This window comes from Heterocephalus glaber, unplaced genomic scaffold (assembly GCF_053883595.1).
Source record: "Heterocephalus glaber isolate CG9 unplaced genomic scaffold, H.glaber_assembly_v1.0 deba00001610, whole genome shotgun sequence".
Classification (NCBI taxonomy): Eukaryota; Metazoa; Chordata; class Mammalia; order Rodentia; family Bathyergidae; genus Heterocephalus; species Heterocephalus glaber.
In genome coordinates this window covers 30,276,502-30,292,446 of record NW_028258381.1, presented here as the reverse complement: position 1 = coordinate 30,292,446, position 15,945 = coordinate 30,276,502, and the positions used below count along the sequence as shown (strand labels likewise).

Genomic DNA, 15,945 nt, shown 5'->3' with positions numbered 1-15,945 from the left:
ACACTCCTAAGACAACTGTTATACTGGTTCTAAAATCATCAATATAACCATCAATATACATTAATATTTATGAAAAGCTTATCCTTATGCAGAAGGGTAGGCTGCAATATCTGCTCTATCACAGACCAAGTGTCCTTAAATGTACATTTCTGTGTTTGGCCTCTACCCCATTCCTGTTATCTACCTGTCTAGCATGCTGTCTTCTTTACATTAGGGTCATGATACAGCAATAATTGATAAAGCAAGTTTCATCTTTTTTAAAAATGCTCTAACTAAATTTGGCCTTTGCATTTCTGAATAACTTTAAAATCAGCTAATAGGGGTCAAGAAAATTATGACAGTATGTTGATTGGTAGAGCATTGAATGTATAAATCAATTTGGGATAAATGTCATCTTCCAACACATTAACATGGTATATATCTCCATTTATTTCTATTTTCTTAAATGCATCTCTACCAATTTTTTAACAGTTTTTCCATAAAAGTTATACATATTTTTCTTAGATTTATTCTTAGAAACTTCATGATTTTAATGCTGACCTAAGTAGCATCTTTTTAAAATTTCATTTTTTGTTTGATGTTAGAATATAGAATTTATAATTTTGTGTATTAATTTTTGTGTTTGGGTAACATCATAAATTTTCTAAATGCTTCAAATACTTTTTTCTTAATTTTTTACACATATATAATATGAACTACTTTTCAAAAAAATTTACTTGTCAAGTTTTCCAAACCTTATACTCTTTTAGCCCACTGAGCTGGACAGGGTCCCTGATACAATATTAAATATGTCACTAATTTTCACTGATTCTATGCAAGTCCTTCTATGCCAAAAACTTAAAACAAAGAGTGCATATAAATATTACTCTGTATTGACATAAGCCCTATGAAAATTTAGTAATATTTGTTGGAAGATTAAATCTAGATTACTAACTTTAAATGTTTTTTAAATTTCATGAATAACACTGTAAAGAAAGTTGATGACTTACTTAGGAATATATCTCACTGAAAGAAACAAAAAAATCTGACAAAAGTGGCTTAAACAGTAGGAGTGTGGATTATATCATTGAACAAAAAAGAGAAGTGGTAAATATCTATTGGTACTGGTTCAGCAACACAAGTATGTTAAGCCAGATATGTCTGCTATTTTTATGGACTTTCCCTCATGGCCACAAGATGACTTCTGTGGCTCCAGGCATGGTTTCCACATAAAAGCATGAAGGAATAGAGAAGGGACAGCTGAATATATCCTTTTGCAAGGTCCTTTATTTATCACGGGCAAAACCTAGATCCTCGGGATCTGTCAAGGAGCAATAGAGCCTGGGAGGAAAGCACATGACTATAACAATTAACTTCAACTTATCATCTGAGACTGGTCACCCTGTTCCTCCAAACAAAGTTGTGATACTGTTATCAAAAAAAGATGTGCTAACAAATTTAAGTGTCTGCTACAAATGATTTACAGTTCTTATAGTTTTCTTAATCCCACATTTACAGAGAATAAAATGAGGATAAATTAATTAATTCTAACCAGAGATCCCTCTAATGTTGCAATAAATGACAGAGGAAGAGAAGTACTTTTATTAAAACCTTGGCTGAAAAATCATAACTACAAAAACATTGCCACAGGGATAAAGGGGAGGCCTTATTTAAGGTATTCCCTTCAGTGACAGTCCCAGTTTTTTGGTTGTATGACATTGGGTAAGCACCTGAAAATTCAAATAAATCTACAAATATTCCTACTATTAACCAATTAGTCTCACTAATTCTCCTTATCATGTAATAACAATTATCATCTGATCCTTATAAGATCAGTCAGATCTTTTAATTCAGTGTCTTACCTCAAGTATGTAGCGTAGATGAAGAACAATCCCATCATGAGTCCATTTAAGATAAAAATCACACCCACATAAAAGCAAGCAGGATCTCCCAATCCTTTGAAAAGACACAGATTATTCAGCATGTATTGAACACATGGCTATAAAGCAAGGGAGCATAATTATCTCAGTGCTTTTTACTCAAGGCCTCATGAATTTGCTGAAAGCATTTGCTCTCAGATTGATGCTGTCTTTAATAGATTCAATAATCTTCACCCATATGTGGAGGGGCAGGTGGGTCTGTTGCTGTGGATCAAACCCAGGGCCTTGTGCATTCTAGGCAAGGGCTCTGTCAAAGAGCTACATCTCCAGTCCCTATAATGCATTATTTAATTACATTTATAAGTTCCCCTACTGAAGTATTTTTGAATGGAGAGAATTGTTGGGGTTTCTCATTATGAAAACGCCCTTGCTCTTCCTCAATGGCTGGAATTATCTGTAGAGCCATTTGATGACTCCCAAGAGAAAGCCATTGCATTATTTTTATCTTTTCTAGGCTGTGGAATGAGTAAGATATAGTCTCTGACCTCAAGGAGCAGCTTTAGTCTGAAAGAGATGATCCATTATTACTGAGAGCTAGAATTTTAATATATCCCACAAATAAGATTGTGTATAGCACTTATTTGTTTTATAATCATCATTTCACATAATTCTCAGACAAAATTGCGAGGATTATCATAAAAGCATTTCTATGGTTGAGAAGACAAATTCAGAACTTAAATAACCTGTCAGAAGTTTCTCATATCTAACTAGCTGCAACCAAGACCTGAAGGCTGGCCCAGTGACCCTCCTACCTCCCTGGACACTCCTCCCAGTCTGTCCTATAACCTCACTTGTTTATGCACCCTCCCTTCAACCCTGGCTCTCCCTAGCCTCTGTCACCTGCTCTCTTCTCAGTCTGCATATTAGCCTTCAGAAAATTCCTCCTTTTCTGTAGTTCTCAGTATCATCTACGTGGAGATGAATCCAAGTCTACACTTAGTCGCAAACATTTTTCCTATTCCTAAAGTTATCTATCCAGGGAGCCATGTGACATCTCTCTCTCTAGGATTTCAAGCAAATGCATCCACAGTAAATCACAGCAGTCCACACCTGTATTTGTTTCCTACTGTTCAAGAGACTCAATTATTCAAGCTTGAAACCAAATAGAGTTACAGCACTTCACTCTCTTCCCTCCCTTCCCATCAGTTACCAAGTCTTGTTAATTCGACTTCCAAGTTCCCTCCCAAGACCTGGCATTTTACAGCTCTCTCTCTCTGTACAAATCAAGTGCCAAGGCCACACTAGTCTCTGGCTTTGTGGGGGCCAATGGTATCCTTTCCAAACAACCACCAAAATCAACAGATTCTTACCTTGAGCATTATTTTATCAGTGAATAAAGTGCAAAATTCTTCCCCCCACATGGCCTACCTTTCTTGTACTCCCAGGGTGATATCACACCTGTTACACCAATTCCCTTCCCTCTCTCTCTGTTCCAGGAAATCCAGTCTTCTCTCTGGTCTCCTTTGCCACTTTTGTACTTTATTCATGAGGCCAGAGACTAAATATACTGGTCCCTACCCATGAAATGCTATTCTTCTTGATAATTCTATTGCCGTATGTATATTGTCCATCACAGTTATAACTGCTAAGAGCCCTCTCATAGTGCAGACTCCATGAGAATAAGGATCATCTTTACTGGGCCACTGCTGCAACCCAAGTGCAAAATTCTAACCTGTCACTTATTGGGAATTTAGGAAGTACCATATTTGTCCCTATAAAAACTGATATTTTCATCCTTCAGAAAAGACTATACTTTCTAGCTGACCAGGTCTAAGCAAGTCTCAATTCACAAGGTATTTTCTCTATTCTTTTATATAGTAAACAAACAAAAGTCTAATTGTCCCTTAAATATCCTCTATCAATTTTTTTTATAATTTATAAAGTTACCTAAGGGAATTAGTAAAAATTTTAGGGAAATATAGATTAGTTTATACTCCCAGAATTGAATGTTATTATAAACCAGTCTATAAAACCATATTTATAAAATATAGTAAATAGTCATGTTGTGGAGAGTGGAAGAAATAAACAACTGTGTAAATGCTATGCAGGTAGACGTATGTGACTCTGAACAAGAGTCCCAAGGGAGAGCACTGTCCTTAGGTTGTCAAAGTGCCAAACTGCACACATCTTAAACAGCAGTGACCACTGCATGTCCTGGAGAACTGTTACAGAATTCCAAAAGCAGTTATTTGACAAAGACACCAATGTAGAAGATACATAGGAAGAGTTTGGCTAAAATTATCCACTGGACTGTGAGTATGTATTAAAGCTATCTTGTCACTATAACCTGCTACTCATTTTTCAATATGCTTGTTCTACTTCATTAATACACCATTACAAGTGTATACTTGACTGAGCCCCCAAATTTATTATATATTGAAGTCACTCAAAGCACTTTTATTTGTGTTACCTCATTCTGATATGGAGACTTTTACTCAAGTTTGCGATCTACTGGGCTAAATCAATGCACAAATTAAATCCCAAACTTACATTCAAATTAGCAACTATAAAGCCTTATCAGAAAACTGAAGTGTAAAATTATCATTGAGATGCATTGTTTCTAGTGTGGTTTAAAGGAAAAACTGAGTCACAGCTGTTTGTGGTGATTCTTGTGTTTACAAAGCCCTAAGGACAGGACAGCAGGCTGGAGGAAGACAGACCTTCACAGCTCTCAACTTCACTAGGAAGTCCCACGCTGGTCACATTCCAGCAGGTCTTAGTTTCTACCCCAAATAAATTCGTTATTCCTGTGACTGTTCGATACCAGTAAGCTAGGATTACCTACAAAAGATAAAACAAAGAGATAATGGAAGAAAGTATATTCTCTTCGTAACGATTTTTCCAAAATACCATTTTATGATGGTTACCTTTGATATTATAAAGTTTGATGAATTTATTTAAATCATCTCACTTAGGAAATAGTCATTTAAAAAGTATACGTATACAGGTTATATAATATTTATATATAATAATTAATTACAGTAATATAAATAACTAAATTTAAGCTACACACAGTGTGCACATCAGTAATCCCGGCACTCTGGAAGGCTGATGCTGGAAGAATGTGACTTCGAACCCAGCCCGGGCAACACAATGGCTTAGCAAGATCCTGTCTCAAAATAAGAAAGTAAAAAGGGCTGAGATGAACCCTGGGTTCGATCCTCAGGACTGAAAGAAAGGACCTCATAAAAGCACATAATTAAAATATGATGGCAATTAATACAAAAGTACACATATCTGTAGGAACATTTGACAACATTTCATTTAGATCTTTCAATTTATTTCTTCATCGAAATATATTATTTCAAAAACTGGAATAAAATGGAATAATAGTTCCTCTGTCCATTCAAAGTTAGACCAAGCAGAAGATTTAATTAACTAATTCTTCCTAATCTGCAATCCATTTTTAAAAGTACAAAGAAGGGAAACAGCACACACACACAAATTACAAACAAAATGCTTGTATCTGAGAGATTTTTTTTTTAAAATAACTTTATAGGGCTGGGGATTTAGCTCAGCGGTTTTGCCACCTGCTGCACAAGCACAAGGACCCGAGTTCGGTCCCTGGTACCAAAAATAATAATAATAATAATAATAACTTTATAGAATTTGGATAAATAATGTGAAATCACTGGGGAGAAAAGTAAAAAAATATAAATAAACAGTTGGAAAGGGGAAGTGAGTACCACCCAGTGCTAAGACCTTATGTATTTGGGTGGGTGTCCTTCCCATCACCTCCCTGGCCATTAGCAGCACAGAGTTACTCATATCACATACCAAGATCATACTTTAGATAGTAATGGAATATACATCACTAAATGACAGCCTAAACACCTTTCCATGTCCAGTAAGTGTAGATTTACTATTTTATAATTTTATTTTTAAAAACTTAACATTCTGCTAAAATTTATCATATCATTCCTATTCGCGTGCATTTTTCACACATATACAAAAGTACTGCATTAAAGTGTTCCCTAACTCTAGAATTCTATTCCTCTCTGGGATGTGCTCCTACACAGCAGAGTAAGCCAGGCTTTCATGTCAGATCTGAACTGAAATCCTGAATTTTGCCAGTTACAGCTTTTCTGACCTCAAGTCCTGCTTGAGCCTGTTAGCCTCATGGGCAAGAGAGAGGAGGGATGAGGGCTTGTATAGGAAGTGCTGGCACATGGCAAGCATTAAATACTTTTGCCTTTTCAAAACATTTTTCTAAATTAGGTTTTTAGCTTCATGTGAGAAATTAATCTCATGAGAGCAAAAGAAATGAATATACAACTCGACATTGTTATACTACCTGACAGCTGGCTGTAAATCTAGGTCTTCTTGATATTATGTTTACCAAACATGAAAATAAGACTCAGAACAACTCCTTGTTACCTGTCCTTTACAATGCTATAGAGTTTTAGAAACAATTATAATATAAGAAGAAACTAAAAATCTTTCTTAATTGTTTTTTTTGGTTTTGGGGTTGTTTTTTTTTTGGTACTGGGGATTGAAGTTGGGTCCTTGCGCTTATGCAGCAGGCGGTGAAACCACTGAGCTAAATCCCAGCCCAATCTTTCTTACTTGTTAAATAAATATTGTTGAATAAGTAAAAAGAATAAAGTAGTTAAGGTCTCTAAGACTATGCTTTTGAAAATTAATCAAACAAAAATAGAGATTTTATATAATTGAAAGATCCAAAAATTTTAAATAATTATTAAACACTAGAACAAATCCTCATCTTATATATGCAGAGTAAGTCCACACTAACTTAAGTTGGAGGTATAAGAAACAGGTTTCTTGTCTGATTCTTATGTTAACCATACACAGATAACCATAAGAGGGAATAAGATCAGAACAGTGCCTCTGAAGAGTAAAGCAGGATAGAGAGAAACTTGATACAGAAACCACTTCTATCACCCTAGGCAGACTGTGCAATTGTTACTATTACAAGTGATATTTTAAAACACACAAATCTGGGGAACCTCCAAATACTTGAAAATTAAACAACATAGTTCTAAATACACAATGGACCCAAGAAAAATAACATGGAAGGGCCGGGGATTTAGCTCAGTGTTTCCGCCGCCTGCCTCGCAAGCGGAAGGTCCCAAGTTTGATCCCCGGTACCAAAAAAAAAAAAAAACTTGGAAACTGGAAAATAATTTGAACTGAAGGAAAGTGAAAACACAATATACAAATACTTATGTGAGTATTTGCTTTTGGGGCAATGAAATATATATCCTTTTCCCTATTGCTCCCTCCAAGTACAAATAAAAACCCTGTGTATTATATATAAATCAAGCATAAGACGACTCTTGGAAAGTGGAGAGGAGGAAGCAGACATGGAACCCAAAGACCAGCATGGTTACAAGTTCCCGGGCTCCCTTTTCTGCCTCATTTTCTCAGACTTGGAGTCCAAGAGCCTGGCCATCCACTAACATCAGTGGGCCTTGCAGTGGTCTGAATGTGCTCCATGCAGAACTCAGGTGCTACACTTAGTGGCCAGTGTGACAGCACTAAGACAGGGGACTTGAAGACTTCTCCTTTGTGAACGGGATTAGGGCCTCTACAAAACAGGCTTCATCAGGGCTCCCCTTCTGCCTTCTGCCACCGGAAGACGGTGCCCCTTGAACCCAGGGGATGCAAGATCACATCCAGGGGTCATCTTGACAGGGGACAGCAGTCTCACCAGACCATGAGCCTGCCAGGGCCTTGATCCTGGACTTCTCAGCATCCAGAATTTTCCTTTCCTTGGGCTAAGCCTTTATTGTGGGGGTTTGTGTTCAACTAGTCCAGCAGATGGGCTGGGTTTGAGTCTCTTGTTGCTATGATTCCCAGAGCTGGAGTTTGTTGTTGCTATGAACACCAGGGATTTCCAATTACTATCACGGTACCATGTCTTTAGCTGGGTTTGGGTTTTCTCTTTCATTGCTCTGTAGAAAGAAAGAATCTGTTTCTTGTAAGTCACCCAATATACACCAGGGTGTACCTCGGTGGCACCAAAAGGCAAAACCTCGCCCAGCCCTATTCCATGGACATTTTTACTCACAGCTCATTATACAGTAGTTGGAGTGAGGTGACAGGTTGTGGTCTCAGGCAGGTACAGTGAACTGGGGTCTTGCAGGTGTGACTCACTGGTGGCCCTGCCCCTTGTCCAGGAACACAGCTGCTTTTTCAACTTATTCTTTTTCTGCACATTCTCTTCTACCAGCTGCACTGAATACTCACCAATGTCCTCAAACTATAGCTTTGATACTCTCCCCCCACAGATCATGGTGATTTTAATTAGGGGAGACTGGGAACACAGGTTTGAAGGGGTGTGGGTGGTGCTGCTGTTCCCTCCCTCACTGGCACAGGGAAAACATTCTCTACACCTTTCCTTCTTCCCCAACAAAGCCTGTGACCTGCGGGCCTTTGCATCTCACACTAGCTCACACTGAGCCTTTAGCAGTTCATTAAAATTGTCTAGTTGAATCTTCCAGCTGGTTTAAACAGCATTTGGTAGCATCTGTCCCAGTTGATCCAATGCTCTGGTCCAATTTCTCTCTCCAGGTACCCATCCTTCATGGAATTTTGGGTTGTTTGCTCTGTGACCTTAGTTTTCTGATGGGCTCAGGAAAACACAATAACTTACAGTTTATGCAGTTGTTTTCTTGTGGTAGAGATGAGGGTGTCACTCTTTCCAGCTCTGCTCATCTCCAATCCAGAAGAACAAATAGTTCTTTTTACATTACACGGATCAGCCCTTCTTCTCTGACATGTATTACAAACATTTCCTCCCATTTCTCAGTTGTCTTTTGATTTTGCTGATGGGTTCCTCACTCTGCCCTGCTCTGCCTGTCCCACAGGAGCTCTGAACTAGGCCCTCCCCTTGTGCTTGCTTCTGCCCAGTCAAACTGGTATTTATTTCCCCGGTGGCCCTGCGTGGCACAGTGTGCTCCCTTCCCCAGGGAAAATAAGTAACAACTGACCCCTCTGTGCCACCATTCAGGCAACTGTATAAATCAGGACCTGACACAGAACAACTCTGTGATTCTATCTGTATAAAATTCTGCAACATGCGAACTGGAGGATAGTGACGGAAAGCAGAGTGGTGGTTTCCCGGGGATGGGATGTGGCAGAGGGGAGCAGGAAGAAGAGATTCCATGGAGTGCAAGGGAACTCCAGGCATGAAGAACAAGCCAAGTCTGGATTGCAGTACAGCTTCACAGGTCGGGGCTGGGGCCAAATCATATCAAACTGTATACTTCATCCACGACCAGCTATGGTAAGCCAATTATACCCCAATAAAGCTGTTTTAAAATGTTTTCAAATATATGGATTGGAAACTAAGGAGTAAAACTGCCTTTCTGTATGGCCAACATCATAATATACAAAAGAAAATCCAAAAGAATCTACAAAAACAGCTCCTTAAACTACAGCATCCCATCTGCACCTCTGGGTACTTGGCCTAGAGAAAATCCTGCCCATGCACCGGAGGAAGCACCTCCAGGAGCCTCCATTTAGAACTGTTGGTAATAGAAAAATTAGAAATTATTGGTATCTATTAATAGGGAAATGTAGAAATAAAATTTGGAGTTCAGTAAAGAGTTGAAATTAAAGAAATATTCATACATACACAGAGTTCAAAAATACATGTAACACTGAGGACAACGTTGTAGAGGGGCATATTCAGCCCGAAAGCATTTACGGGAACTCAAAACACAGAAAACCATGCTTGAAATGGATCAGATGAATTCTCACACATTTATGTTAAGGGATTTCGTGAGAAGAGGAGAGGAGCAAATGGGTCTGGAACTAAAACAAAGGTGATTTTGGTGTTATTTAAACATTTAAGTTATTTTAAAAATCTGGACCAAAAGTGACAAAAGATTAGCATTTTCTTATTCTATTCTATTGTGGCTGATCTAAGACAGTGGAGTATTTATTATTCTCTAAATTTCTATAATCTTAAGTATTTCAAGTTCTGAATAATTTTAAACCTATTGAATATGAAGACTAAAAATTAAGTAACTTCCATCTGCCATACTCTGAAATAACCCAAAACTCGAAATTAAATGTTTATCGTGACAAATCCAGTATTTATCTTAAGCAGTTACAAACCAAGTTTACTAATTTTTGTTGCTGTTTTCAGATCTCTAGAATTTGCAGATCTCCATAAAAACCATACTAAACTTTAAGGCCAAGCACTAGAAGATATCCAGAGATTTCTGGCTATGTGACTAAATAAATCTTTTTTATCGTCCACCAGTGCATCAGATCAAACCTCTACCCCTGAGCTACACCTCCAGCCCTTAAACCTTCCTTCACTAATGAACTGTTGCTGTAGGCAGAGTCCTGCTCATCACTTCCCTGGCCCTTCATGCAGTCACCGTGCCCACCCACATGCTATCCAAGCCCCACTGACCCATGCAGAGCCCTCTCTAGCGCTCATGACTCACTTTCTCATTTGGCTCGTTTATTACCTGGCCACATCTCCCATACTACCCTTTATTCTTTAAGTTCACATGAACATCCTTACTGGGACCTTTGTATATTAAGAAAGGAACTTTTGATACTCTATTCAACTATACAAGGAAGTATAACTAATACAATCAACCTAATAGGTCCCCTCCCTTTTATTAGCATCATTATACTTAGTGCCTTTATCTGATTAAGAAAGAATCACATTACAAGTACTATTTGACTCAAGTAGCACTCACCTCTGGATAAAGATGGAATCGTTTCACTGTATTAATTACAAGGGGATACTCAGTAAGCCTGTCATTCGTAATCATCCACAGGCCTTCCAAAAACGAAGGTGCTTCAATAAGGGTCTTAAAATAAGAATAATAAAGTCCCTTTATAAAAAATAAAAAGGAGCATATGGTCAATATAAGCAAAACTTTAAAATATTTCATTTCATTTTTAATTTTTTATTAGTGCCTGATAATATTACAGAATGGTGGAGTTTGGGGAGATTTGTACATGCATTTAATATTCTTGATCCTTTTCCATCCCGCCCAGCCCCTTTCCCTCTGCTCCCCTCTCAGTGATGCCCTTCCCTGTCTGCAAAAGTCTACCTTCTCTTTCCTGCTATCCTTTATTTTTAATCACTCATCTGATTTCTCAAATAAGAGAAAACACGTAATATTTAACTTCCTGAGCCTGGCTAATTTCACTTACCATGACAGTTTCTAATTCTATCCATTTTTCCTACAAAAGATAATTTCATTCCTCTTTACTGCTGAGTAAAAAATATTTTTAAAACATTTTAGAATATAGTTTGCTGAAAAAAAGGGGAAAGGTCAATAGGAAGAATTCCTAATTACTTTTCCATTTCCATTCGTGGACTAAGAAAGCATGCATTTTCAGATTATCATTGAACTATTCCTTCAATTTTTCTATAAATTGAAAATTTCCAGATTACAGAGTTTGAGGATGATCAAATGTTCTAACAACCTTTTATTTTTTCTCTTTGTTTTTTTTTAATTTTCTTTTTCTTTTTTTTTTTGGTACCGGGGATCGAACTTGGGTCCTTGTGCTTGTGAGGCAGGCGGCCGAACCACTGAGCTAAATCCCTGGCCCTTTTTTTTTAAATTTTTGAGACAGGGTCTTACTCACAATGTAGCCCAGGCTGGCCTCATACTTGTGGTGATCCTCCTGCCTCAGCCTCCCAAGTGCTGAGATTACAAGTGTGTGCCACCATGCCTGGCCAGCTTTTCTAATAGTGACTTAAAATATGCATGCAATACAATTTTGATTTTAGCAAATCTCATTTTACCCCCTGTGCTTGGAATGTGTTGTATCATAAATTCTGTCATAAATAAGGATCCCTTCATGACCCTATACAACTTTGCATACAGTTGCTTCTTTTTTCTCGTACTCTTAAGAAAGAACATATCATGATCACAAGCACACCGTGGGAACGGAACTTCATGCTTCCGTCTTACTTCATAGCCTGTGTCTGTCTCTGCACAAAGTGGACGGTAAACGTCAGGTGGCTTTTCTTGTCCGCATAAGTGGGTGCTAGAAAGGGGGTGATCTTAATGACTCACTCCAATGAACAAAATCGTGGCTTTATTAGGCTATACAGGGCTGATTTAAAATTTGAGGATTTTCCCCCATTTTTAAAAATGAGTACATGTTTGCAGTACATGCAGTTTACAATCATCTCAGGAATGGATACATGTACATAATACAGCTTTATTTTTTAATCCCTTTTCTTCATTCCTCCCTCCCTTCCTCTAATTCCACCCTCCCTACTTTTATTCTTGTTAATATTATTAATTTTAGCTTTTCTTAGTGACATATAGTGCTTACATTCATTAAAAGTAAAACTCAAGGATTTTTGAAAACCAGGTTGTTTCATATTACTTCCTTCATCACTTTGACATTTTCAAATAAAATAAAAAACAAGGACCACATCATTTATAAAAGCAAATTTGGGTCAAATTGCTTAAAACACACTCCCCTCCCTCCAAAATCTAAAAATATACACTAACTCTACACTCCTTCTAGTTTCATTTGACTATTTTATTTTTTACATACAAAGTATCTTTTATCCAGAATTATACATAATCAAAATTCCAAAAAGTATTGTGTATTTATAAGATCCACTGGTACTACATTTTTCAATACTATGATTAAATGACAGCTTTTAAAACACCTGAGTTCACTCAATTTTCCCAGTATATCATTTATCTCTACTGGCTATATTCACAAAGTTGTAAGCACAAACAGTACAAGGACATTCATTCTTGAGAGGATTTTAGTGTCTGATTAATACCTGGCCACTGGGCATCATTTAGTATCACTTCCATTCATCAAAGAAAACATTTTATTCATTTTCCAAAAGTGGAAGAGGGATTTTGAATTAAAGAAAAAAATGCCAAGTTAAAATATGAAAACAAGTTTTTGTGTTTTTTTCCATTGAGTGGGAGCTGAAGCCAATATACACAGGCCAATCAAACATCTGTCCCATGTGACATTTTTCCTTTTGAAGGATCTACGACATCAAGGTCCTTTGCTTGCTTTTGTTTGCTTTCCCCCTTCCCTGTACCATTTTCCTCAGGGCTGGGGATGGAACCAGAGCCTGGAGGATGCTGGGCATCCGTTCTACCAGCTTCCCCTTCCCTTTCACTTGCCCTCAGCCCAGTCTCTGCCCCGGGCTAGGACAGCCTGTCCTGGGTTCTGTCCATGGTGGTCTGGAGGAGTTTTCTAATTTTCTATGTGTCCATCTCCATTTTTATGTCGTTTTTTCCATCTTTCACCACAGGCTGCATTCTCTCATGGCAGTGCTAGGAAGCTTCCAGCGGCTACCTCGAATATCCCTCACTAAAACACCACTCTCTACTCTGAGAATACTTTTAGGTCTGTTGAGCTCTTCTGGGGCATTGTTTTCTCTTGTCAGTGCCCATCTGCAGAGAAACTCCCGAGTGCACAAGCTGCAGGCAGATCCTGTGAACTGGAAGTCCACTGCTTTATTTTTGATAGGCTAAGCAACACCAGCAGCTTCTACATTTGAAGACGTTTGAACTGATGTCTGATAGGCCACGACCTCATACTTTTGATTGGCAAAATATGAATTCATAGAAGTTTCCTTGGGGTACAAGAAGGCATTACAAAAATTCAGATATCTAATATGAAAAAATGTATATACAGGGAAATAGTAAATTTATAAATATGAGATGTGATCTAAAAATACAGTGAATGTTAAATTTTAAAAAAAGAATTACAATAAGGGACACATTGCCATGAATCCCCCTCAAAATAGTCACCCTCACTAAAAACACACTTACCCCATTCTTGCCACTTTCTGCAACAGTTCTGGAAGTCCTCTTTGTGGCTGCCTCAATGTCCTGAATCCGTTCAAAACACTCACTTTTCATGGTTCTTTTGTCTTGACAGAAGGGCCAGAAGTCACAGGGTGCCAGATCCAATAAGTGAGGTGAATGGACATGCTATAATGTTTTCATTTGACAGAACTTTAAAAGTATTGAAGTGATTCAGGACATCAAGGCAGCCAGGACAGCACAAGTAGAGACACTTACAGAGAGGACCTCCGGAACTGCGTCAGAGAGTGGCAAGAGTGACGGGCTAAGTGTGTTAAGTGAACCGAGGAGGAGTATTTTGAGGGGGTAAGGACAATATGTCTTTTACTGCGGTATGCTTTAGATCCAAAATGGCCCCCAAAGCCTCCTGTGTTTGGAAGGTGACTGGATTACGGGGCATTTAGCTGATGTGCTCTTAGGGGGTGGAGCCTGGTGGGAAAAGACAGGTCACTGCGGGCATCACCTGGAAGGTTGTATCTCCTTCCGACTCCACCCTCTGCTTCCTATTCCCAAGAGGTGAGCAGCTTTTCCCTGCCGTGGCCCTCTAGCCTGCCATCCTGCCTTGGAGCCAACAGGCTAGGGCTGAAAATGTGAGCCAAAATAAACCTCTCCTCCTTTAAATTGTGGGTGTCAGGTATTTTGTCCCAGCACTGAGAAAAGGGACTAGCACATACTGTCATACATTTAAAAAATTTTAAACAGGGCCAGAGGTTTAGCTCAGTGGCCACAGTACCTGGCTGGCAAGAGCAAGGTCCTGCGTTCAATCCCCGGTTCCACAAAAAAAAAAAAAAAAAATTAAACATTCACCATATATTTCAATCACACCGCGTAAGTTGATATTAATAACAAGCTATTGTTTGGTGCTAGGTTCTGTGCTTTGTGCTTCTGTTCATTATCTCCCTTCATTTTCACTAAAGCCCTGTGTGGTTGGCATTATTTCTGATTAACAGATGAGATGAGTCAGAATCAGGCAGGTAACTGACCTACATAGTACAAGGAATCCAAGAACTGCTATCTGGACTCAGTGATCTGTTACTGAGGACCAGGCTGCCAGAGTTATCCCCTTTAATGAGACTTTATACCCTGTCGCTGGAAGTAATACTTTTAAAACATTGAAAGGCCATACAAATGTTTGCATTTCCAGTTCTTCAAATCACTGCAGGGATTATACTGATGAAAGCGAAAGCAATGGCTTAAGTGCCTAATATTCTGGAAAATTCATATAGACAGAAAGGAGAAATGTGAAACACCAGTCACCGGAAATCCACTTCCATTCCTAACATATTTCTACTTTATCGTCTTACTCTTCTTCATGCAGAAATTAACTCATTAGGAGAAAGAACTAACCATTTCATTGCGAAAAGACATCTCCCGTTCCAAAGTTGAGAGGTGAGAAAAATGACGGTCATTCTCAAAAAGCGTTACTAAATGTATCCTGGGAAAAAAATGAAATAGAATATTATAATCTTATAATAATATAATTATAATCTTATAATAATTATTATAAGATTATAAGAACAGGCTTCCAAAACACTGCTGCAAAGTCACAGATAAGCAAAGTAAGAAAGACATGGAAAGGAAAAATATTGTTTCATAATAAATACTGAGTCAGTGCTATAGTTGTCTACAAACTTAATATATTTTGGGGCATTTATAATCCACTGCAGCACACACCTCAACTCTGTTCTTAATCTTACTTGTGTGTATATCTAAAGTCCCTGTGGCTCTCCCCTCTCTTCCTTCTACCCAGGACTCTAAATGAGAACACAGGCAGGTTTTTGTTTAACAAGTGATTCAAATGCTCCAGGTTTGAGAAATAACCTCTGCAATTTTTGAAAAGTGCTCAGAATATAATTTTAAGTAAAATCACTTTAGATTAAATCACTTTCAAATATGACACTGGGTAAAGGATCAACTTTAAATGCCAAAGAACACAGGACTGAACTGGAAGATATTTTAGTAGTGCAACTCAACAGGAACTGGCAGTGACAAAAGGATCATATGTGACAAACAAATTAATTTATAGTCTGCAATTGCACTATCCTTAATTTATGTAGTGCTTTTCAATGAAGGTGAAAAGAAAGCAAACTCTGGTTCTCCACTCAGCCCTATTTCCATGTGGGTCACGGGTACCCACAGGGGCTGGCGCCTGCCTCCTACCATCCCAGCCCTGCTGCTGACACCAAGAGCTCCCTGAAGGCCCAGGGCCACAGCAGCACTGTGCAACAGAA

The 15,945-nt window shown here is 38.3% G+C and overlaps 1 protein-coding gene across 11 annotated transcripts in view; it reads right to left on the bottom strand.

The window, feature by feature from the left end:
- LOC101726216 (putative C-mannosyltransferase DPY19L2) overlaps positions 1-15,945 on the bottom strand; it is a 59,492-nt gene that overhangs the window by 38,038 nt on the left and 5,509 nt on the right. For all 11 annotated transcript variants that reach the window (XR_015445273.1, XR_015445274.1, XM_087195819.1 and 8 more), the window contains exons 3-6: positions 15,062-15,149; positions 10,604-10,741; positions 4,580-4,700; positions 1,842-1,935 (exon numbers count right to left, since the gene is read on the bottom strand). Coding sequence is in view for 9 of the 11 variants with exons in the window: in XM_087195819.1 (XP_087051945.1) it covers positions 1,842-1,935; positions 4,580-4,700; positions 10,604-10,741; positions 15,062-15,149 (441 nt within the window). In the remaining 2 variants the exon portion in view is untranslated. The remainder of the gene's footprint in view (positions 1-1,841; positions 1,936-4,579; positions 4,701-10,603; positions 10,742-15,061; positions 15,150-15,945) is intronic.